The 25,839-nt window shown below is 43.6% G+C and overlaps 2 protein-coding genes across 2 annotated transcripts; one reads left to right on the top strand and one right to left on the bottom strand.

Annotated features, from left to right (window-relative positions):
* The first annotated feature begins 4,623 nt into the window (after positions 1–4,623).
* On the top strand, positions 4,624–10,808 carry AWAT1 (acyl-CoA wax alcohol acyltransferase 1). The gene is made up of 7 exons (XM_004022154.5): positions 4,624–4,802; positions 5,698–5,805; positions 6,099–6,169; positions 7,038–7,242; positions 7,926–8,097; positions 10,228–10,427; positions 10,654–10,808. Exons 1-7 carry the CDS (start codon positions 4,727–4,729, stop codon positions 10,806–10,808), a joined length of 987 nt encoding a protein of 328 aa, XP_004022203.1. The 5' UTR covers positions 4,624–4,726.
* An 11,209-nt stretch (positions 10,809–22,017) lies between these two features.
* On the bottom strand, positions 22,018–23,347 carry P2RY4 (pyrimidinergic receptor P2Y4). The gene is given in 1 exon segment (XM_027962957.2): positions 22,018–23,347. A coding segment is annotated over 1 exon segment (1,098 nt). The 5' UTR covers positions 23,208–23,347; the 3' UTR covers positions 22,018–22,109.
* Between the last annotated feature and the right edge of the window lie 2,492 nt (positions 23,348–25,839).

Genomic DNA, 25,839 nt, shown 5'->3' on the forward strand with positions numbered 1-25,839 from the left:
AGGCCTGGCAGCAATCATTGACTCAACAATGAGAAAAGCCCTATGCTAATTAAGACTCTCAAAATACTCCAAAACTCTCTGTGCTGTTTATGGTTGAGAGGTAGTAAACAATCATGTGTGTAGTGGCAGGAGTATGGATAATCCTGTCACACAAGCTAGTCTGTCAGCAGAGAGGTTTGACCTGAGACATCCTTGTCACACCCAGTGCAGGGAATTAGCAGCAATTATTGGCACAACAAATGAAAAAACCCTTCACCAATATGATTCCTAACCAACCCACTATACTAATAATTTCTAACTTCCTGAAAGAATTTGCCTTTAGTAAGTCTAAAACATCTCGTGCCTCTCAGGTTGGGAGGCTGTAAACAATCACATGTGGCCGGACGAACCTATACAGGCGGGCTACATAACCTTCAGAGGAGTCCGTAAGCTGAAACACTCTTGTCATGCCCAGGAATTTTTATTGACTTGGAGCTGCAAATTAACTCCTTCTCCGAGAGAAATGGTGATGGGGGAGAGCCCCCCGTAAAGTCAGAGGTGTAGGTGAGAGCATAAAACAGACTCTGGTTTTGGGGGTAGATGCTCGGGAACAGGGGGTTTCCTGAGGCTTGATCACGCCTTTGCGTATGCCAAGCCTCCTTCCTCATGACCTTTGCCATGGGCAGAGTTCCTCACGCTGGCCGCCGGCAATATGCTTACACATATGTTTTTTTCAAATGTCCTGATGTATACTGTCATGATATATAGCCATAGTGCTGTCATTTGTTTTATCTATCTATCTATATATCTCAATCAACGGATGTTAAAAATACAACTATTTTTAATAGTTGTGGAAGTCTATGATATTGTAAACATTAAAATAGGAAAATAAAGGATGTGATCAGCTACTAAAAGGAAAAATATATGTACACATATACTCTCTGTAGCTTGAGAGTCTTCTCAACAACTTACCTCCTTTTGGTGGGAGGATAAAAGAGAAAAACTAAAAATGCACAAATTATTAGAAGTTAATCCAGGAAGAGTCCTGAAAAAGATAATTTACAAGGACGAAAAGGCATGGACAGGGAGTTGATGTTGGCCTAGAAAATTCTGTTCTGGAAAGACAGAACGCTAATCTCCCCTATGTTGCCAGGGGCTAGTCCTCACCCCCAAGTACAGGGATGTCAACTAGGATTGCAGGAGATGCTGCAATACCTGAATGCTCAGCTTGCTCCCGGCAAGGTTGATGTTCAATTAGCAGGAAGAGCTGAAGTGGGAACAGCCCTCCAGGTGCAGAGAAGGCAAAGTATGTAGAACTCTGTCTTTTGCCAAACTAACTCAAAGGTCAGCACTTGCCTTCCTTCCTCTCATTCTTATTTTGCAACGTGTCCCTTGTCCTCTATTTCTATATAACCTTTTGTCTCCCCAACTCATTACCCAGGACACACTCCTCCACAGGATTCCTATGACCTCATTACCCATAAGAAATCACAGACCTCAAACTAAAATACTCATTCACTGTTCATTTAATACTGAGGGCCTAAGACTTTCCAGGCATTATGGGCAGATGCACTAAAAAATAAGATTTGGTCCCTACCCCTTTAGAAGCATACCAACTCTAAGAGTGAACATCAAATGAAAACAAAACACCAACAGTTCAATTTGTTTCAGCAGACATGAAATTATAACAAGGCAAGAGATGAAAATCACAAAGAAGAATGAGGGCTTTGCTGCCCCCCTCACTTTGGCCTGTATGTGGTGATCACTTATGCAACAGGCTTTACACCCTCATTCCTGCTTCTGAGAGCTGATTCTGAGGTCTGAAGACTGGCTTACTCCAAGGGAAATAGTCTTCGACGGGTCAATGGCAGGGGGTAAAGGAAAATAGGAAGTAGGATTGTTCTGTATTAAAAATAAATGATCTTGCTGAAGGGCTCAAACCTGAGTCTGATCCAGTGTTCGAATCCAGCTGCCAATCTGGGGGAAATACAGACACACAACAGGCAGAGTCTAGACTGTGGGAGATTCTCTAGGTCAAAATGGTCAGGAAAAGAAATAGATGGATGGGGAAACTGGAAACTAAAACAGACTTAAATTCTTACAAAATGCCAAAGTCGTAAAAGACAAGGAAAGACCAAGAAACCATCATAGATTGGAGAAGACTAGAGAGACATGATGACTAAATACAACATGGGACCTGATGACACCCTGAAACAGAAATGGACATTAGTAGAAAAAACTAGTGCAATTCGAATAAAGTCTGGAGTTAACAATAACGTTCCAGTATTGGTTTCCTAGCTCTGATTACTATACATAAGATGGTTACATAAGAGGAAGATGGGTAAAGGGCATAGGGAACTTTGCAACTCTATCAATCTAAAATTATTCCCAAATAAAAAGTTTTAAAAAGAGAGAACCTAAGGTACATAATAATTTTTGTAATGGACAGGACTAAACTATGGTAATTAGGGAAGTGTGTTTGAGTAATAAAACCATGGAAAGGCAAGGGAAAGATTTTTCTAAATGTCAAAGATAATGGTTACTTTGGGAGGAGGAAGAGGGTTGTGATTGTAACGGGGCATGTGAGAGGCTTCTTGGGTGGGTGAAAAACATCTATTTCTTGACTTAATGGTGGTTGCAAGGTACTTGTCTTATAATAATTCATTAAGTCATGCATTTGTTTTAGAATGCAAGAAATTTTCATCTTTGTGTTCATGTTTCATGGTCATCTTCAACCACTATTAACATTTTGTCATACTCGTTTAATCTACCTCATTTTTTTCTTGGAGTATTTTAAAAGCAATTCTAAGACATCTGGGTATCTGTATCCAGGTTCTTTTTTTAACAACGAAAATTTAGAGAGACATAACATCCAAATATAATCAGTGGACCTTGTTTAGATCCTGATTCAAATTAACTACCTGTGACCTGCCTCTTGAGAAATCCATATGCAGGTCAAGAAGCAACAGTTAGAACTGGACATGGAACAACAGACTGGTTCCAAATAGGAAAAGGAGTACATCAAGGCTGTATATTGTCACCCTGCTTATTTAACTTCTATGCAGAGTACATCATGAGAAACGCTGGGCTGGAAGAAACACAAGCTGGAATCAAGATTGCCAGGAGAAATATCAATAACCTCAGATATGCAGATACCACCTCCCTTATGGCAGAAAGTGAAGAGGAACTACAAAGCCTCTTGATCAAAGTGAAAGAGGAGAGTGAAAAAGTTGGCTTAAAGCTCAACATTCAGAAAACTAAGATCATGGCATCCGGTCCCATCACTTCATGGCAAATAGATGGGGAAACGGTGGAAACAGTGTCAGGCTTTATTTTTCTGGGCTCCAAAATCACTGCAGATGGTGACTGCAGCCATGAAATTAAAAGACGCTTACTCCTTGGAAGAAAAGTTATGACCAACCTAGATAGCATATTCAAAAGCAGAGACATTACTTTGCCGACTAAGGTCCGTCTAGTCAAGGCTATGGTTGTGAGAGTTGGCAAGGTATGAATGTGAGAGTTGGACTGTGAAGAAGGCTGAGTGCCAAAGTATTGATGCTTTTCAACTGTGGTGTTGGAGAAGACTCTTGAGAGTCCCTTGGACTGCAAGGAGACCCAACCAGTCCATTCTGAAGATCGGCCCTGGGATTTCTTTGGAAGGAATGATGCTAAAGCTGAAACTCTAATACTTTGGCCACCTGATGTGAAGAGCTGACTCATTTGAAAAGACCCTTATGCTGGGAAAGATTGAAAGCAGGAGGAGAAGGGGACGACAGAGGATGAGATGGCTGGATGGCATCACTGACTCGATGGACGTGAGTCTGAGTGAACTCCGGGAGTTGGTGATGGACAGGGAGGCCTGGCGTGTTGTGATTCATGGGGTTGCAAAGAGTCGGACACGACTGAGTGACTGAACTGAACTGAACTGAAAAAGACATTTGAATATAGACTGGATGATAGATATTAATAGAGGAGTATTAATTTTTTTAATGGTGATAATGGTATTTCTTATTGAAGAAAACATCCAAATTTCTGTAGATGCATAGTGAAATTTAGGGGTGAAATGACACGATGTCTTAGAGTTGCTTTAAAATACTCCAAGAAAAAAAGTGGGGAGATAGATGAAACAAGTATGACAAAATGTTAATAGTTGTTGAAGATGAACATGAAACATGAATACAAAGATGGAAATTTCTTGCATTCTCTAGTTTTGTGTGTACATGGAAATCTTTATAATAGAAAATTGTAAAAGAGGGACATCCCCAAACCAGGCTGTCTCAGGGCAACAGCTTCAACAGACACCTAGCTCTAGATGTTCCCCAACTCCACAAACCCGCAGTGCTCCCTTCCCACTAGCCATGTCTCTGAGGTCACAATACCTACAATCTCAGAGTAACCTGTGATATAAGGGATGTTTTCCTTCTCTGGACCTTTGGGTCACTAGGACTGGATAACAGCCCTTCTCACCTTTTCTCCATCCTGATGTCCTAATAATCCCAGGAAAAAGAATCAAACGGCAAATGGGAAGGGCCCAGGGCTGGCTCACATCTGTTAAGACTGTCCTTATACTCCAAGGCCTGCCCCCTTCAGTGGGTGGTAGGTGTGGGGCAGGACAAAGAACGGATAGGGCAGGTGAAAATCCTCATAATCATATATGTTCGCTACTGAGCGAGCTTCCAGAGGCTAGTGGCACCTTGGGTTGGAACACCATTCTGGGATCTTCATTTCCTTCAGGCTCCTAGGCACAATGCCTTGTTTCAAGCAGCCTAAGCACTTCCAGAGTCTGCTACTTCTGCACTGGCCCCTGAGCTACCTTGGCATATGTGAGTACTGATCCAAGAGAGCATGGCAAGAAGCCATAATCAGAGGCCAGGACCAGATCTGGGGCAATTTTTATGCTCATGGGAAGTCTCATCTCTGGTCAAGGAGTCTTGAGCTCCCTAAGTACCCTGAGAAGGAAAAGATAGAACCTTGCAGGCAGTAAAGACAGGTCGGGGGAGGTAGAACAGAGTCATGATACTTCTGAGCAGATCTAGCTAATTTCAGCCCCTCCCTAACCCTCACTATTTGGAGAGGAAAAATGAGGCCCATGGAATGAAATGATACATCCGTAATCTCAAGGTAGCATGGGGAGTGGAGCAGAAGCATTAGCATTAAAGACAGAGAAGTATAACCTGTGTTTGAACCCTTGGATTTTCCATTCTGGGAGGGGAGTGTTAGTAGCATGGTTGGAGTGGAAGGGGAGACAGAGATAATGGAAGGAATGGTGAACGGGCAAGAATAGAGGGCTGCAGATGCTGTATGCAAGGAGTATGGAGAGATATCGACACTATATGGGCAAGGGAGGGTGAGCTAGTGGTTTAACAAGCATTCAAGGGTGAGGAATAGGGAAGGAAATAGGAGACGAGGGGGAAGACTGTGTATTAATGGAAGCAGTGGGTGAAAAGCTGGTAGCAGACAGGGAGCAGGTGTAGGGGGACAGTGAGCAGGCAGGTGGACAGAGATGAGAGGTAAACAAAGAAATAGGGCTGGTGTGTACGGTAGATGAAAGAGGGAAAGTTTGAAGGACAGGTGGATGTGGCTGATGGACAGGCAGGAGCTGGATTGTGCAGAAGGCCAGGACCAGGGGCTTGGAGAGTTTGGAGGGCTCTTAACAGAGCTGGACATGGTCAAGTTCTGCTGGCAACACAAATTTGGTCTGATCTGCTCCCTCATCAGTTTGGATCTTGCAGCCATTGGCCATTTACCTACTGTTTACATCCTGGTGGCCACTACCAGCCCTTTACTTTGCCTGGTTTCTCCTGGACTGGAAGACCCCAGAGCAAGGTAAGACTCATGGACCTAGAAATAACAGGATTTAGGAATGTTCCATCTCAACCTGTAACAAAGGAGTTCCACTTACCATGCCACAGGACTCTCATACAAGTTCTCGGAGCCAGGAGCTGGCTCCTCTCAGAGAGGGGCTGGGCCAGCCAGGACCATCCTGGGGTCTCTAACTTTTCCACTTCCTTAGCAGAGCCATAGTCCTTCCTGGCTGCTCTGGAAGTTCTGGGTGAGTGAGAGGGCTGGGCTTGGCACACATCCTACAGACACATCCCCTACTGACATTTCTATCTCAGGTGGCAGGCGATCGGCCTGGGTAAGGAACTGGTGTGCCTGGACCCACATCAGGGACTATTTTCCCATTTCCGTAAGTGTCTCTTCCCCAGCATCCCTCACAGTTCCCCAAATACTAGGCATTGATGCTAAATGACTAGGGCTGTCCATAAGGAAAGTGAGCATCTCAGAGAAGTCTCAGTGCACGCTAGACAGACTTCAGGGTCCAACATTGCTACAGGGCATTTGCTACACTGCTAATATACTTTGAATGTCCTGGTAGGCATGACCTACCTACCAGATGATGCAGGCAGAATCACAAGTACAGTTCAGATCAGTTTAACACTGATTGAAAACCTACTCTGTACCACATAGTTTGGGGTAAAGAGAAGTGAGTAGGATGCAGTCCTCGGCCATTAAAAAAGTTCATGTCCAATGGGGAGGACAGATGAGTACATATTCATGGTTTGGTACATGGTACATAAGTAGTTCAGATGAGGTGTAAGGAAAGGCTTCATAAACAAAGTGATGTCTAAGCTGGTTTTCAAAGCTCAGTAAACTAGCACTGGTAGGGAGATCGGGGAGAAAATACCAGGAAGAGGTTGTAGAAATGTACTACTATGCTGCTCCTCTGTGCACTCTTTGGAGTAGATAAGAGATACTGTCAAGATTTTAGCCAACCTTTTTCATATGACAGCATTCACAGAAAATGATCCCATGCCTAAAGGGCGGAGACTGCTTTCCGGCCACAGGCAAGGAGCCCAGCAGTTGTAGGTGCCCCCGATCCTACTGGCCTCCCAGAGGGCGAGGAGTCAGATATCTTGACCCCCTCAACGCCACTCCTGGCCTCTGTTAAAAAGTTCTGCTTTAGAGAGCTCCCTGAACCCTCTAAGGCATCTTCACCCTTGCTTTCTCGTGTGATCTCATTTCGTCACCTTTGACATTTCTCTCTGTGGCTGCAGATCCTGAAGACTAAAGATCTGTCACCTGAGCACAACTATCTCATGGGAGTTCACCCCCACGGCCTCTTGACCTTCGGCGCCTTCTGTAACTTCTGCACTGAGGCCACAGGCTTCTCGAAGATCTTTCCAGGCATCACTCCCCATCTGGCCACGCTGTCCTGGTTCTTCAAGATCCCCTTTATTAGGGACTACCTCATGGCCAAAGGTGCTTCTGACCATACTTACTAGAGTTTCTGGCTCATCTCCCCACTTGGAAATACACCTTTTTAGGCCCCACCCCTCCTTCTCAGCCTCCTGCCATCATATTACAGTAGGTAAAAAGCATATGTTGTAGAGCAAACTGCCTGGGGTCGAATCCTGGCTATGCCACTTACTGTGTGGTTTTGGCAAGCTACTGAAGCTCCATTGGTCTGTTTCCTCATTTGTAAAGTGGTTGCTGATGATAATAGTCTGACCTCAGATGTGGCGTGATGATTAAATGAGACAATACAACTAAAACACCCAAGATAGCACCTGCCAAAGAGTATGTGCTTCATAAATAATAGCTGTTGCTATTAGTGGCAATCCAGGAAAAGAAAAAGGTAGAATTACAGTTGGGGATTTAGAAAGTCTTTCTGTTTTTTTTCCCACTGAAAACCTTCCTACTATAGTTTTGACCCAGTGCCTCCTGTGAACTTGGAAATATTGCCTCAAAGTGAAATGTGTTGCATTTGCTTGTCTTAACCCTCTTTTCTCCACACCCTTTGTTCCATTCATTGATTCTCCTTCTGGGTCCCATGGGAAAGGAGGGCACACAAGCCAGTGAGTCAAGCAGAGGGTATTCCCCCTCAGCCATTCTCCCCTCTCTTGATCCTTTTGCTACTCTCTCTGCTCCTTGGCTCTCCTCAGGTGTGTGCTCCGTGAGTCAGCCAGCTATTGAGTACCTGCTGAGCCATGACACTGGCAACCTTGTGGGCATTGTAGTTGGAGGAGTGGGAGAGGCCCTGCAGAGTGTGCCCAACACCACCAGGCTCATCCTCCAGAAGCGCAAGGGCTTTGTGCGCATGGCACTCCAGCATGGGTAGGTATCCCTCCCTGGGCACAGGTGGGTGGCCTCTGAACAACATGACCTGGTAGGCGATGCCAAGATGAATCAGACATGAGTCTTAGCCTCATAAAACTTACTAGTGAGTGGAAGAGACGACTATAGAATTTCAAAGAGACAGGTTATCCACTCCTCTGGAGCTAGCTGGAGCAGTTCCCAGAAAGCAAACCAGAGATCCAGATTCATTATCAGGGGGCTTGGCTAGGGCTTACCTAAGACATAGATGATGCCCACATCATCTCTAGCAACATTGATATCTATATCTGATAATGGTAAGTGCAAGAAGCAGTACATTATGGTGAGTATGCATGTAGGGTCTGGAGTCAGGGGCCCTAATGTCAAACTCCGGCCCCATGGCTTACTGTGAATTCTGGGACAGGTTATTAAGCCATTCTGAGCCTTGCTGCTTTCCTCTTCATCATGTGGCTACTAACAATTGTACCTGTTTCATAGGATTATTGTGGGGTTTAAATGAGTTTATCCACATAAAACACCTACCATGTGCCTGGCACACAGTAAGAGATAAACATTAGCCACTCTGCTGTGCATGCTAAGTTTCTCTAGTCGTGTCTCACTCTTTGCGACCCTATGGACTGGGGCCCACCAGGCTCCTCTGTCCATGGGATTTTACAGGTGAGAATACTGGAGTAAGTTTCCATTCCCTTATCCAGGAGGTCTTCCTGACCCAGAGATTGAACCATTGCCTTCTGTATTGCAGGCAGTTTCTTTGTTGCTGAGCCACCAGGGACGCCCCACTTCAGTTAGTGACGGACTCTTTGGGACCCTTATGGACGGTAGCCCGCCAGGCTCCTCTGTCCACGGGATTCTCCAGGCAAGAATACTGGAGTGGGCTGCCATGCTCTCCTTCAGGGGATCTTCCATCCCAGGGATCAAACCTGAGTCTCCTGCATCAAGGATAAAGAGAGGAAGTAAAGAGCAGGAGGGACTTCCCAGGTGGAGCTAGTGGTAAAGAACCTGCCTGCTAATGCAGGAGACATAAGAGACCTGGGTTCAATCCCTGGGTCAGAAAGATCCCCTGGAGAAGGAAATGGCAACCCATTCCAGTATTCTCACCTGTAAAATCCCTTGGACAGAGGAGCCTGGCGGGCTACAGTCCATAGGTCGCACAGAGTTGGACACAACTGAAGTGACTTAGTATGCACGCAAAAAGTAGGAGTCCAAGGCTAGAGCTGTGGGGGCTCCATCATGTCAGCATGCCAGTTCACTGGACACAGGGACAACTGTCCTATAATAGCTTCATAGAAGAGGGGAAGTACTTCTTCTAAGGACCTTGTCTGAGTGGCCTGTTTGTCAGTTTGGAGTATAATGTGGTGGAGAGAGCTCTGAGCTGGGAGGAAAGAGACCTAGGTTCTAGTCCAGCTCCTGCCACTCACTGAATACCTATGTGACCTACCCCCTCCTGAACCTGGGCTTCTGGAGCTGTAGAAAAAAGAAAATAACCCCTCGGTGTGTTTTTCCACTGTCTCTGCTGTGAGGAACCAAAAAAGGTAACATATGCCAAAATACTAAGAGATCGCTGGTAGTGATTCATAAAGATTTGTGTAAGAGAGACTGTTCTCCTTACTCTCACAGGAAGACATAAGGAGCCTTGCTTTTCTCCGTAGGGCTCTGTCAGGGTGGATTCCCATGGCCCTATGAGAGGGAAACAACTGTACTCTGCTCTAGTCTCAAGACCTAGGACAGAACACCTTATGCACAGTCCCTGCAGGCGAGAGGCACCTCATACATATACATACACATCTGTGCCAAACCATCGTCTTTTACTCTGCTTCCTACTAGTAGAAATAGATGTTCCCCTTCAGAACACCTCCTGGAAGCTTTTTCTTCATGCAGTGTGGGTTCCTGTGGATTTCTGCCCCCATATCTTGTCCTTGTGATCCTGGCCCAGAGAGAGTATTCTCATTGGCCTTGAAAAATTCAGGAAAAAGAGATACTAACTACAGGAGCCATATTCGGTGCAAGAAGAAATGTTTTATACCACAGGGATCTTATAATAGATGGGAGCCTAGCCAGGAACAAAAGTTCTTCCTGGGGGTTTCTCCACCCCAGGCTGGGTTTGGGAAATAAATCAGGGTTTTCCTACAGGGCTCATCTGGTCCCCACCTACACTTTTGGAGAAACTGAGGTGTATGATCAGGTGCTGTTCCATAAGGACAGCTTTATGTACAAGTTCCAGAGCTATTTCCGCCAGATACTTGGTTTCTATTTTTGCATCTTCTATGGACGAGGCTTCCGCCAAGGCTCCACTGGGCTCCTGCCGTACCCGCTGCCTATCGTCACTGTGGGTGAGTCCTGCTCTCAGCCCCTAGGCCAGCTCAGCTTTTCCTCAACCTCAACCTCAGATCTTCCCAATCTCCGCATCCCCCACCATCAAAGAAGAGGACAGCCTAGGGGGAGAAGTTGGGAGCTTACTTGGGATGTGAAAGGATTGGGCCCAGGGAAGGAGAAGGAGGTTAAAGAAATAAAAGATTCTAACACTTGACCCTTCTCTTTTCCCATCTCTCTTGGCAGTGGGGGAGCCTCTGCCTCTGCCCAAAATCGAAAAACCAAGCCAGGAGATGGTGGACAAATACCACGCCCTCTATATGAAGGCCCTGACCAAACTGTTTGATCAGCACAAGACCCAGTACGGCTGCCCAGAGACCCAAAAGCTGCTTTTCCTGTGACTGAAGGAGCAGTGTGCCCAATAGCACAAGCCTGGGAGAAGAGATTCATTAGCTGCCAACCAAAAGCAGGGAAAAGGGAGAAGCCAAAGGGCTGTGTGTGGTAGGGGAGGGCACTAGGAATTCCTTCCTTGCTACAGAGCCTTTGCACTCTTCCTCCCTGAACTGCCTCACTGAGTCACTCCTTTAGGCCTGCCCCCTGCCCTGCCCCCTGTCCTGTCTCCTACCAGATTTCCTCTCTGAGCCCAAACTGCCAGGGACTGAAGGACTCAAATGTTAGCCAGGCAGCCTGAGTAACCACCACTATGGTGGTTGTTATTGCGCTAATGCATTTTTAAATTAAGATATATTTACATACCATCAATTTAACCCATTTAAAGTGTAAAATTCAGTTGTATTTAGTATACTCAAAGTTGTGCAACTACTATCACTATCTCATTTTAGAACATATTTCTGCAACCCCCCAAAAGAAACCCAGTACACATTAGCAGTCACTTCCCATTCTCTCAACCCCAGCCCCTGCCAACCACTAATCTACTTTCTGTCTCTAGGGATTTGCCAATTCTGGACTTTTTATACAAATGGAATCATAGAATATGTGATCTTTTGTGACTGGCTTCTTTCTCTTAGCATGATGTTTTCAAGGTTCATCCATGTTGTAGCATGTATCAGTACTTCATTCTTTTTATGATTGAATAAATATTCATTTCACCAACTGATGGACTTTGGGTTATTTCCAATTTGGGGCTATTATGAATAATGCTGGTATAAACATTCACATACAAGCTTTTGTGTGGTAATCATCTGTCTCCAAATATGTCCTTTCCTTATGTCCATACCACTGAGCTAACAAGCACACCTTTCAGGTAGGTAGATTGAAGGTATTTTACTCAGGATTACATTTCAATTGGCAGAAGCATTTCACATAGGTTATGATGTCCTCTGACACCGTAATCCCAAGGTATTTGCAACCATTTCCTTTTTTATGGCTGAATAATATTTTATTGTCTGTGTATGTGTGCATCACATCTTTATTCATCTGACAATGGATAGTTAGATTGTTCTCATGTCTTGACCATTGTGGGTAATAATACTGCAAAGAACATGATGATGCAGATATCTCTTTGAGATAGTGTTTTCATTTCCTTCAGATATATAGCCAAACATACAATTGCTGGATCATATTGGGGTTATATTTTTAATTTTTTTTGAAGAATGTCCATACTGTTTTCCACTGGCTGTACCAATTTACATTTCCATCAACAGTGCACAAGGGTTCCCTTTTCTCTACATTCTCACCAACACTTGTTATCTCTTGTCTTTTTGATAATGATCATCCTGACAAGGGTAAGATGATATCTCATTTTGGTTTGGATTTGTATTTCCCTGATGGGTAGTGATGTAGAGCATATTCTTATGTACTGTTGGCCATTTGAATGTCTTTTCTGGAAAAACATCTATTCAAATCCTCTGCCAATTTTAATATCAGACTATTTGTTTTTTACTCCTATTGAGTTGTAAGAGTTTCTAAATGGTCTTTTAAAAAAACTCGTTATTGAGTTTGTTACAATAATGCTTCTGTTTTATGTTTTTTGGCCTCGAGGCATATGGGATCTTAGATCCTTGACCAGGGATTTAATCCACATCCTCTGCATTGGAAGGTGAAGTTTTAACCACTGGACCACCAGGAAAGTCCCTCTAAATGGTCTTTTAACTTTTCAGCTTTGCTGTATTTTTAAATCTGTCTTTTGTTGGTTTCCTTGTGAAGGAATAGGTATCTGTGTTTTTATATACTCTTAAAATTCTCAGTATACAGCCTTAAGCTGTATTAATATGCAAAACAAGTTATTACACTTTCTTTTCATGTACATGCATAACACTCATATATTTGAATTCAAAAATGCTGTTTTTAAAATTCAGTTTATTTAAACTAAAAAACAAAACAAAAACAATTCACCCATTTCTCCCATCTACCCCAATCCCACCTCTGGCCACCACCAATCTGTTCTCTGTATCTATGAGTTTGGGTGTATGTATGCATTTATAGATTCCACATACAAGAAATATCACAAAAAAGTATTTGTCTTTTCCTGTCTCACTTATTTTACTAAGCACAACGCCCTCAAGGTCTTTCCATGTTGTCACAAATGGCAAGATTTCATTCTTTTTTTATGGCTGAGTAATCTTCCATTGTTTGTGTGTATTTCACAATTTTTTTATCCAATCATCCATTGATGAACACTTAAGCTGTTCCCAGATTTTGGCTATTTAAAATAATGCTACTGTGAACATGAAGATGGCATACATCTTTTTGAGTTAGTGTTTTTTGTTTCCTCAGAAGCGGAATTGCTGGGTAATATGGCAGTTTTATTTTAATTTTTTTGAGAACTCTCCATACTACTTTCCATAGTGGCTGCACCAATTTACATTCCCACCAAGGGCTCTCTTTTCTCTACAACCTCACCAACATTTGTCATTTCTAGTCGTTTTGAGAACACCCATTCTAACGGGTGCGAGGTGGTATGTCACTGTGGTTTTTATTTGCATTTCTGATGATTAGTGATACAGAGCATCTTTTCATGTACTTCTTGACCATTCAATGTCTTCTTTGGGAAAATATTCACATCTTCTGCCCATTTTTTAATTGGTTTGGTTTTTTGCTATTGAGTCATATGAGTTCTTTATATATTTTAGATATTAGCCCTCTATCAGATATATGATTTGCAAATATTTTCTCCCATTCAGTAGGTTGTCTTTTTGTTTTGTTGATGGCTTTCTTTGCTATGCAGAACATTTTTAGTTTGATGTGATCCTACATGTTTATTTTTGCTTTTGTCTTTGCTTTTGATGTCAAATTCAAAATAATCACCACCAAGACCTGTGACAAAGAGGTTACCACATGTATTTTCTTTTAGGAGTTTCACAGTTTAGGTCTTATGCTCAAATCTTTAATCCATTTTGAGTTAGTTTTTGTGTAGGGTGTAAAATAGTGGTACAGTTTCATTCTTTTGCATGTGGCTGTTCAATTATCCCAACACCATTTATTGAAGAAACTCTCCTTTCCCCACTGTATATTCTTGACTCCTTTGTCATAAATTAATTGATCATATATATGCAGGTTTATTTCTAAACATAGAACAGCTCTCTATGCTGTTCCATTGATCTGTGCATCTGTTTTTACGCTAATATGATACTGTCTTATTATAGCTCTCCATATAGTTTGAAATCAGGGAGCACGATGACTCCAGTTTTGTTCTTCTTTCTCAAGGTTGCTTCAGTTATTCAAGTTTTCAGTGTTTCCATAGAAATTTTGGGATTGTTCATTCTATTTCTGTGGAAAAAAATGCCATTGGAATTTTGTTAAGGATTGCATTAATCTGTACACTGCTTTGGATAGAAAGGAAATTTTAACAATTTAATGTTTTCCAATCCATGAGTATGGAATAACTCTACATTTATTTGTGTCTTCTTTAATGTCTTATATTTTTTGATATGCAGATCCAGTTAAAATTATTCCTAAGTAATTTATTCTTCTTGCTGCAACTGCAAATAGGATTTTTTCCCTTAAATTCTCTTTCTGATAATTTATTATTAGTATATAGAAATGCAACAGATTTCTGTGTACTGATTTTCTGTCCTGCAACTTTACTGAATTCATTTATTAATTCTAACAGTTTTTTTATGAAGTCTTTAGCATTTTCTATACATAGCATCGTCATCTGCAAATAGTGACAGTTTTACTTTTTTTCCATTGCATACCTTTTATTTCTTTTTTCTAGTCTAATTGCTTTGACAAAGACTTCCAATACTATATTTAATAAAACTGGTGAGACTGAGGATCCTTGTCTTATTTCTCTTATTAGAAGAAAAGCTTTCACTTTCTCTAAGAATCCATAACAAGTTGCTTTTGAATCAATTACTGACTGTTCTATTTATCTGCTATCTTTTCACCTGGTAGGTTAGTCCTTGCCTACTCTGAGGCTGGATCTTCCTTGATAACCCTGATACATCTTCCTGGATATCTCAGACATTCACTCATTCATTCATATCATTCAGCAATATTTATTGATCATCCATTATCTGCTAGGCAGTGGGAGTAAATAAGTCAGACACTTACTCTGTCCTTAAGCTGGATGAACATTCAAATGAAGTTTGCAGTTATTAATGTTGACTTCTTAGGTAGCAAGTACTCTCACACACTTACAACAGAATGTATACAATGAGTACAAGACAACTGGAGGAATTTAAATTGTTGAGTTTCAGATTCATTAGGTTCTTGATTTTCCAAAAAGTTGCTTAAGTTCATAATAAATATGACAAAACATTTTATACTGTTAATCTTGCTTTTGTAACTCTGAGTTCTTTCAGAAAGGAGTTTAATGTGTTATAAAAGGTCAGTGTGGGAAAGTCAGTTTTAAATCAGAAATAAACTAAGCAGTATGTAACAGACCCTGTTCATATCCTACCCAATACTCATTGTCCCCAATTTTTCTCACATGGAAAACTCCAACCTTGTTTGGGGCAGCAATAAATCCAACTTCCCATACACATAGTTCAAAGTGGTCACATGATCTACCCCTGGTCAATGAAATTTAAGCAGAAGTCAGTTGGGTGGGGTTCTAGAAGGGCTATTTCTTTTCTAATAAAGAAAAACAGTTTAGTTTACTAAATCCTTTAGACTTCTGCCTTATGCTCTTATACCTTTCTTCCTGCATAGAACACAGATAAGGTGCATGGAAGTTGAGCAGCCATTTTTACAACCATAAGGATGAAAAACACACATTATAAAGAGGGTGAAGTGGGAAGCCATGTTGATCACCTTGAGCAGATGCACCCACCCTTGGACTGCCTACCATGGATTTTTTTGGTTAAAAAAAAAAAAAACAAACACCTATTTTATTGAGCTACCACTGTAGCGTTTCTGTTCAGTTCAGTTCAGTTCAGTCACTCAGTTGTGTTCGACTCTTTGTGACCCCATGAATTGCAGCAAGCCAGGCCTCCCTGTCCATCACCAACTCCCAGAGTTCACTCAAACTCACATCCATCGAGTCGGTGATGCCATCCAGCCATCTCATCCTCGGTCGTCCCTTTCTCCTCCTGTCCCCAATCCTTCCCAGCATCAGAGTTTTTTCCAATGAGTCAACTCTTCACATGAGGTGGCCAAAGTACTGGAGTTTCAGCTTTAGCATCATTCCTTCCAAAGAAATCCCAGGGTTGATCTCCTTCAGAATGGACTGGTTGGATCTCCTTGCAGTCCAAGGGACTCTCAAGAGTCTCCTCCAACACCACAGTTCAAAAGCATCAATTCTTTGGTGCTCAGCCTTCTTCTAGTCCCCTATAATGAAAAGGACATCTTTTTTGGGTGTTAGTTCTCGAAGGTCTTGTAGGTCTTCACAGAATCATTCAACTTCAGCTTCTTCAGCATTATTGGTCAGGGCATTGACTTGGATTATTGTGATATTGAATGGTTTGCCCTGGAAACGAACAGAGATCATTCTGTCATTTTTGAGACTGCATCCAAGTACTGCATTTTGGACTCTTTCATTGACTACAATGGCTACTCCATATCTTCTAAGGGATTCTTGCCCACAGTAGTAGATATAATGGTCATCTGAGGTAAATTCACCCATTCCAGTCCATTTTAGTTTGCTGATTTCTAAAATGTCAATGTTCACTCTTGTCATCTCCTGTTTGACCACTTTCAATTTGCCTTGATTTATGGACCTGACATTTCAGGTTCCTATGCAATATTGCTCTTTATACCATTGGACCTTGCTTCCATCACCAGTCACATCCACAACTGGGTGCTGTTTTTGCTTTGGCTCATCCCTTCATTCTTTCTGTAGTTATTTCTCCACTGACCTCCAGTAGCATATTGGGCACCTACCGACCTGGGGAGTTCATCTTTCAGCGTCACATCTTTTTGCCTTTTCATACTGTTCACGGGGTTCTCAAGGCAAGAATACTGAAGTGGTCTGCCATTCCTTTCTCCAGTGGACCATGTTTTGTCAGAACTCTCCACCATGAGCCGTCCATCTTGGGTGGCCCTACACAACATGGCTCATAGTTTCAATGAGTTAGACAAGGCTGTGGTCCATGTGATCAGATTGGTTAGTTTTCTGTGACTGTGGTTCAGTCTGTCTGCCCTCTGATGGAGAAGAGTAAGAGGCTTATGGAAGCTTCTTGATGGGAGAGACTGACTGAGGGGGAAACTGGGTCTTATTCTGATGGGCGGGGCCATGCTCAGTAAATCTTTAACCCAATTTTCTGTTGATGGGTGGGGCTGTGTTCCCTACATGTTATTTCAGTTCAGTTCAGTCGTTCAGTCATGTCCAACTCTTTGCGACCCCATGGACTGCAGCACACCAGGCCTCCCTGTCCATCACCAACTCCCAGAGTTTACTCAAACCCATGTCCACTGAGTCAGTGATGCCATCCAACCATCTCATCCTCTGTTGTCCCCCTCTCCTCCCACCTTGAATCTTTCCCAGAATCAGGGTCTTTTCAAATGAGTCAGCTCTTCACATCAGGTGGCCAAAGTATTGGAGTTTCAGCTTGAACACCAGTCCTTCCAATGAATATTCAGGACTGATTTCCTTTAGGATGGACTGGTTGGATCTCCTTGCAGTTCAAGGGACTCTCAATAGTTTTCTCAAACATCACAGTTCAAAAGCATCAGTTCTTTGGCACTCAGCTTTCTTTATAGAAAGAAATATTATTTGGCCCTGTTATTTACTTGGGGCCAAACTATGGTGGAGGTAATGAAGATAATGGCAACCTCCTTCAAAAGGTCCCATGCACGCACTGCTACACTCAGTGAGCAGCAGGCCACCGCCGACCCATACCTCTGCCGGAGACTCCTGGACACTTACGAGCAAGTCTGGGTCAGTCTCTTGCGGGGTCATTGCTCCTTTCTCCTGGGTCCTGGTGCACACAAGATTCTGTTTGTGCCCTCCAAGAGTCTGTTTCCCCAGTCCTGTGTAAGTTCTGGCAGCTCTATGGAGGGGTTAATAGTGACCTCTTCCAAGAGGGATTATGCCATACACAGGTCTGCTGCACCCAGAGCCCCTACCCCTGCAGCAGTCGCTGCTGACAGGCCTGCTTTCCTTCAAAGTATCTTTCCAATGCCCTCCAACCTCCACTACTCCTGAAGTGCTCCTGGATTTTCAGACTTCTTGGTCTGTGGCCTCTTAACATGGAAATATTCCCAGAAGAAGAAACATTAAGCTTAATTACTGACACGTAATCATTCTACAAATATTTATTAAGCACATTGGATAATAAAATAACAAATAATTATATTTACTTAGCTCCCTAGATTCACAGAGTCTTGCCATAATCTGGAATACCTAAAGCTGAGATTACAATCCTCATTTTACAGATGATGAAACTGGCTCAGAGCGTCTGAGTGACTCACCCAAGACACACCTGATCCCCACTTTCATAACCAGGGCTCCAACTTAGTTATTTGATCTTTAGTTCTATGCTCTTTCCTTTCTATCACAGGTAGGAACTCAAAACAAAGACACATAAAGGGTTAAATAACAATTCAGGATAGTAGTATAAGCAATATCAAAAGACAATATAAGTGCCAAATGACTGATATAGGCAATAATTACTGTAGGAGTGATCAGGAAGCTCACTGTACAAAAGAGTCAGCAGAGAAGTCCTCAGAGGAAGTGGGACTTAAGCTTGGTCTTGGGTGTACATGCTAAGTTACTTCAGTCGTGTCCAACTCTTTACATGAACCATAGCCAGCCAGGCTCCTCTGTCCATGGGAGTCTCCAGGCAAGAATACTGGAGCAGGTTGCCATTTCCTTCTCCAAGTGATCTTCCTGACCCAGGGATCAAACCCATGTCTCTTAGGTCTCCTGCCCTGAAAGGCAGGTTCTCTACTACTAGTGCCATCTGGGGCCTTGGACACTGGGTAGGAAAAAGACAGTGGGAAAACAAAGGGAGGGCACTCAAACGTGTGGGAAAGGAAGAATAAAAGCGGAGATGTAAGCAAGTGGAGGTCATATTTGGAAAAGAAATAATGAGGAGATCAAAATAGCTGGAGAAGAGGGATTTGTACTGGGGAAGAACGGAAAATAAGACTGAGCCCTAGTCTCTGCTCTGCCCCTAATTTACTAAGTCACGATCAAGTCATATCTCAGGATCCATTTCCTCCTTTGTAAAGTGAAGCAGTGCCCAGGCCCTAGAAGATTTCCAAGGTACTCTCAAGGACTATGAGTCAACTGAATTGTATTCACATGCATATATACTCTTTCCAAGAGAAAAATCAAAGCTCAGATGAGGGGAGGGGATTAAATAATCCCCAAATGCTCGGACTATGACAGATTTTGGAACTCTGTTCACTTAGGGAATAAAAAAGAAAGAGAAGCAAGCAAACAGAAGAAGTAATAAGAGTGAGAAAAGTAGGAAGAGAGAATGTTTTTAACAGTTTTATTGAGATGTAGTTTATTTACTATAGAATTCACCATTTCTAAGTATACAATTCAATAATTTTTACTATATTCATAAGGTTGCAAATTACCAGAGAGAAATTTTAAAGCAAGGAGATACAATAAGGAACTAAAGTTAAAAGTATTACAATAAATGGAAGAAATAGTTACATCAAATATGACAAAGGGTTAACATGTATGTCAAATAAAGAATACATTTAGATAGAAAAGAATACCACTAAGATACCAATTCAAGAAGGATATGAACAGACAATTCACCCAAGAGAAAATGCAAATAGTGAACATGTGGGAAAGTGTTCAATCCCATGAGTAATCAAAGAAATGAAATTAATAAGTTAAATGTTTAAGCCACCCAAAAAGATTTCTTATAAAGTCTAATGCCAGGGCTGCAAGGGAACTGGAACACTCACGTGTCATTTGTGATGTTGAAAATTTGTGCTGTCCTTTGGGAAATTAAGGTCTATGAAACCACTCATGCTCTTTGATCTGGTACTCCCACCCCTGGGAACTTGTCCTAGGAAGAGAATTACAAAGAAGGAAAAAGCTATATGAATTAAAACATTTAAAGCACAGAAAAATTGGGAGTTCCCTAAATGACCAATAATAGGAGAATAGTCAAATAAAATATGATCTACTGATGAATGGAATTTTATGTCATCATTGAAATGAATATGAAAGACTGTGACACAAGGAGAGTATTTGCAATAAAAAATTTTTTTAAAGAATTTTAAAATATATGTACACTGATTGCATTTAAACATACATATATATATACACACACACACATATGTATTATATAAACTAGAGAAGCATGGAACATGGACAAATGAAAAGAATTGTCTAGGGCTGTGAAGTAGAGGTGAATATTTTCTTTCAAATTTTTATTTAATATTGTCATGCTGTTGCTGTTTAGTTGCTGAGTCTTGTCTGGCTCTTTTGCAACCACATGGACTGTAACCAGCCAGGCTCCTCTGTCCATGGGATTTTCCAGGCAAGAATACTGGAGTGCGTTGCCATTTCCTCCTCCAGGGGATCTTTCTGATTCAGGAATCAGCGGAATTTTTTAATGTGGCTTTTATAAAAAAAAGTTTTAAAGTAGGTATGCAACAGGGTTAAGCAAAGCAGAAAAGTCAAAGGGGATGAAGGCAGAGAAAAAAATCCCTAAAGGTTTTCCTTATGAGGCAATTTGTGTTCTAGGTACAGAAAAGTGTAGGAAGGAAATCAGATCCAGAGAGTTAGGGGATGACTTTGTGGTGAGGAAATGGGATTCATGGTACTCTTTCTAGAAATTTGACAGTGAAATGAATAAGATAAATAGGATTTTTTTAAAAACAAAATGAAATCTGTTACAGAAGAGACTGAAAGTGATGAAGAAGGACAAACAAAGGAAAGCAGGCCTTGATATCTAGAGAGGAAGAGGGAGCCCTTAAAAGAATGCAAAAGGGGACTCAGGGACATTTTTTTTCTGCAGACCAGCCCTAACCTTACTCTCCACGGAGACCTCATAGAAGCCAGGAGACAAGTAAAGGATCAGAGTCAGGTCAGCAAGGGCAGGGCAAAAGGAAAGGAAGGCTGGAGATTCAGGAGACCAAAGGGCTGGAAGGCGATTTACAGCAGATGCCTGGAAGGGTAAGCCTACCCTTCTCACAGAGGCCTGCCCAGAAATTCTTCCCATGGCTTGAGGGTTAGCTCCCTAAGTTTCACATCCCATTTCCACTCCTAGCAGCCTGTAAGCACAAAGATGGTGCTAGAGAGGAGTGACTGGATGGCAAACTCTGAGGGAAGTTGTCCTAGCCCCTGTGCTTTGCCCTGTCCTCGAAGTCCTAAAGCCTGATCTGAAACAGCTGGTGACAGATTTATCATTTATCTAGGACAGGAGCCAGAGAAAGGGGAGGGACCAGTGAAGAGCCAGCTGTGGGCCTCAGTCCCTGTCACCACTCCGGTCTCTGCACAAACCTGCTCCACCCTTTGGTGCCGGAATTTATGTCATAGACACGAGAGCTCCTCCCTCCTATTCTGAGCCATCCACTCTGCCTTTCATTAAGTACAGGAGAGCTGTCAAATATGTTCTCAGCAAACATCATAAAGAAGGGCCAATCCTATTCCTGTTCCAAAGGCCATTATCAGCCTGGGTCCTGCCCCTAAAGCTTCTCAAGGTCCCCACCCCATGAGAAGACTTCCCACCCCATGAGAGGGCTCCCTCTCTACATCGTGGCTACATACCACTCAACAGAGCCATGTCTCTAGCTGCATGTGAGGACCCCGGAAGGCAGGCTGTCTGGACTGTGCCCCAGTTCAGCGCCTGGGTAAGCAGGACTATCCTGCTTCCCAGGGGAAACTAGGGAGTGGGTGTGGGCGCTATATATGTCACATCCCAGGCACCTGTGATATGCTGAGGCCCCCGCTTCTTGATTCTGGCTGTCACAATCAAATAAGTCAGCCTAATCCTGAGATCACACCAGCTTCTCCACCCCTCCAGTTAAATGCTCTGGTCTGGCTGAAGGAATGCATGTTGTATAAGGAAACAGGGGGAGAGACCAGAAGTCATGTAGGACTAAGAAACAGGACCAGTGGCCCCAGGAAGGGGACAGAAACAAAGAGAAAAGAGTTGAGGAAAAAGAGTGGCTTCTAGTGTTTTGGGCTAAAAAGGAGAGGGCAACTGAAGGGTTTAGGAGTGATAGGGTCACATGTGATTTCTCTGGCTCCTCCTAAACCTTAAGATGAGGACCTCTTTCCAGAACCCAGAGAAGAGGAGAAAGCAGCCAGATCCAGTGTCACTATTAGGTTCCCTCCCCTCTGCCCTGCACTCACCCCCTTTCTCACTTCTCAGCTTCCAATGTTACAAACTATCTGCCCGAGGGGTGGGGCAGCCGCCGTCCTGGGGGGTGGCTGTCTACCTGCATCTGCTGTCTTCAGGCAGGAACATCAGCACCAGAGAGGAGGCAGCCCTGGGAGGCCGGGACCTGCTACCCCTGCAGAGTTGCTGGAGCTGACGTCAGTACTTTTCCCCAGTGAGCAAATAGAGCACAGGATCCAGGCAGCTATTGGCACTGGCCAGAGGCCGAGTCACTTTGTAGACCAAGTTGACAATGCTCAGCACCCTGCAGTCAGCTTCCAACAGCCTTGCCATGTAATAAATTGTGTGGGTGATGTGGAAAGGCACAAAGCAGACAGCAAAGACAGTCAGCACCACAGCAATGGTATGTAGAGAGCGCAGACGGGAAGATGACTGGGTGGCCCCTGGCAAGGGCCAGTACAGGCGCTGGGCCATGAGTCCATAGCAGACAAGATTGACCAGGCAGGGCCCACCAAAGAGCAGCCGCATGATTGCCAAACTGAAGTACACATAATGGTCAAATTCCTCAGGCCGAGTGGTGTCGTGGCACAAGACAGTGTCCCCCTTGGGGCTGGTGGTGACAAAGAACAAGTTGGGCATGAGACAGCCAGCTACGACCAACCAAACTGCCAGGTAGAGAAGGCCAGCAAGGTGTGGGAGGCCCCAATGCACCGCCCGCAGTGGGTGGCAGATGCCCAGGTAGTGGTGCACACTAATGCAGGTGAGGAAAAGAACACTGCAGTAGAGGTTCCAATAGAAGAGAAAGCGGATGAACTGGCAGAGCCCAGTGCCAGAGGGCCAGTGGCTGTGGGCCTCATAATAGTAGACTAGAGTGGGCAGTGATAGGGCATACAAAGTATCTGACAGGGCTAAGTGGAACATGTAGGTGGCTGTTGCATCCCACGGTCGGAGGCGAAAGAGGAAGAGCCAGATGGTCAGGGCATTGAAGCCTAGGCCCAGCAGGAAGACAACTGAATAGGTCACGGGCAGCAGGATGAACTTGAACTCCTCATTAACCTGGCAGTCCAGTTCCATCTCACTGTTGTTAGGATCTGAGTGGGTGCCTAAGGTTGTGAACAGCAAGGCCTCTGTACTAGCCATGGTCCCCCTAGAGGCAGAAAGGGCAGAGTGAGGGTAGATGGATTTCCCTGGCTGCCTAGCCCTAACCTGGGGAAAGAAAGCAGAGATGGGGAGGGCAATGGTTGAGGCACAAGTGGGGGTTGAAAGGATGCATCTGGAGGTAACCTAGGCCAGCCTGGCTTCTTCCAGAGATCCCTTGGTCCAGCCCAGGGAGTAGTAGGTAGCAGGCAGCAGTGGGGCTCAGGAGGGCAGTCAGTGGATTTGGGCTGTTCTTCTGCAGCTAACTGTCCTTCAGAGCTTAGCTAGCTGGGGGAGTTGGGGCCTACCAGGACCAGTGTGGGATGATACCCAGACCCAAATTTTCTCCCAGCTCACCAGAAGAGTGACATCCCTGTGAAGAGGGCATCTCTCCACATAGTGACTTCTCTCCCCTGGTCCCAGTGTCTCTGTACTACAGTGATCTCTGGCGCCTTCCCCCAGCCTGGGCCAGCCCAGAACCCCATTGCCACTCTTACCGAAGAAACTTGGCATGTATCCTACCTGGTCCCCTTGAGGCTGAGCCCAGCTGACTCTGTCACCCTTCCCCTTGGCAGCAAGAGGGCATAATCAAGGAGACGGGATTGGGAGTGGGGCTTGTACCTCCTCCCGTCCTGGGAAGTCATTAGCAATAGCAAGGCCCATCAAGATTGGGAAACTGGGGCCCAGAGAGATTACTATTTAACAGCTTCTAAATGACAGTAGGAGAGAGTACACAAGGAAACGTCCAAGTTGACAGATGAAGAGCCAGGTCATTGGAGATAACCAAACCTGAAGGATGATCATAGAAATCTGTATGAGCAGAAAAATGGGAAATGAATGTTTTAGAAAATCTAAACTATTGATATAAATCTTAACTCCATGTGCATCTAATTATAAGAAATGTATATATAGCACTAACTACACGCAAGGCACTCTTCTAAATGCTTTATACTTATTAAGGGCTTTACAGGCTCTCTGAAGTAGGTATCATGATTATCCCCACTTTACTGATGAGAAAACTAAGGCACAGGGAGTTGAAGTATTTAATTAGTCAAGATTTGAACCCAGGCAGGCCGGCTTTTGAATCAGGCTCTAACATTCATGGACTTAATTGCTATCTCAGTGGCCTGTCTAAGCCACTGGCCATCATCTAGGAAAGGATAAGCAAATACTTTCTGAGAGCCTACTATGTGCTTGGTCCAGCTCTAGGCACTGGTAGTTCACCAGTACTAAACAAAACAAAAACTCCTACTTTAATGAAGCTTAAATACTGGTGGGAAGGAAAATATATTAAAATTAACAAGTGAAATATATAGATCATGATCATTGCTATGGAAAAAAGTATAGGAGAAAAAGAAAATAGAGAGTGTTTCTATTTTAAATATTAGGGTGACTTTTAAACAAAGACCATATGATTGTGAGGAAGAGGAAATATAGAGATGAGGTCAGAGAGTTCAGCATGAACCAGATCATGAAGGTCCTTGGAAGCCACTGTGAGGACACCTTGGCTTCTTCTTTCAGTAACTGAGAAGCCATTAAGGGTTTAGAAGAGACAAGTGTCAGGATTTGATTGACATTTTAGAAGGCTCCCTGGCCAGCTCTATGTTGAGAACAGTCTATAGGACGGTATATACAGGAGGAAGACCAGATCAGAGGCTATTGCCAATAAAGATGATGGTGGCTTGGACTACAGTGGTGAAGGTTGTAAGAAGTGGTAGATTCTGGCCAGATTTTGAAAGTAAAGATAACAATAGTTTATTGATAAGGGATATAAGAGAAAGAGAGGAGTCAAGAATAACTCTAAGATTTCTGGCCGTAGCAACTGGACTTATACCCTTGACAAAGATGAGGAAGGCTATGAGAAAAGTAGATCTGGGGAAAGATGAGGTTTTTTCACCTGTCAATTTTAAGAGGCCTATTGAGCTGGAAAAGACTCTGATGCTGGGAAAGATTAAAGACAGGAGGAGAAGGGGACAACAGAGGATGAGTTGGTTGGATAGCATCACTGCCTCAATGGACATGACTTTGAGCAAGCTCTGGGAGATAGTAATGGACAGGGAAGCCTGGCATGCTGAAGTCCATGGGGTCGCAAAAAGTCAGACACGACTGAGCGACTGAACAATAATTACACACGTAAGAGGAGGTGGTGAGGACATGGTTCACTCTTCCCCAAGGATGCTAATGAACATGCTTCCCTTACAGTCTCCACCTCTTCCTACACGCCACCTCTCATCTCTCTCTGTCACCCCAGAAGACCCTTGTCTGAATACAGCCAAGAAAGTACAGATGCCAAACCTAGATGCTTAAGAGGCTAGTACTAGGGAATGCCGAATTGTCAGGAGCTCTGGGCCTGAGGTTCCTGGGACTAACTAAGTCTGAGTGATTATGAAGGTCTTACGTTCAGGAAGCAAGCTCTGGGCCTGGAGGGCTCTGAGGGTGAGGTGGGTAGTGCTCTTGGGAAGGGAGAGATGACTACAGCAGAACCACTCTGAAGGGAGCTGCGAAGCAATGGAGACTCTGAACCTGATCTTCAGGTTCTAAGAATATTACCCAGCTGGATCCTGGGAGGAGGAGGCAGGGCTGCAGGGGAGACTCTAGAAGCTAGAATCTAGATCTCCTGGAAGGTCCAGAAATC

The sequence above is a fragment of the Ovis aries genome, chromosome X, assembly GCF_016772045.2.
Source record: "Ovis aries strain OAR_USU_Benz2616 breed Rambouillet chromosome X, ARS-UI_Ramb_v3.0, whole genome shotgun sequence".
NCBI classification, from domain to species: domain Eukaryota; kingdom Metazoa; phylum Chordata; class Mammalia; order Artiodactyla; family Bovidae; genus Ovis; species Ovis aries.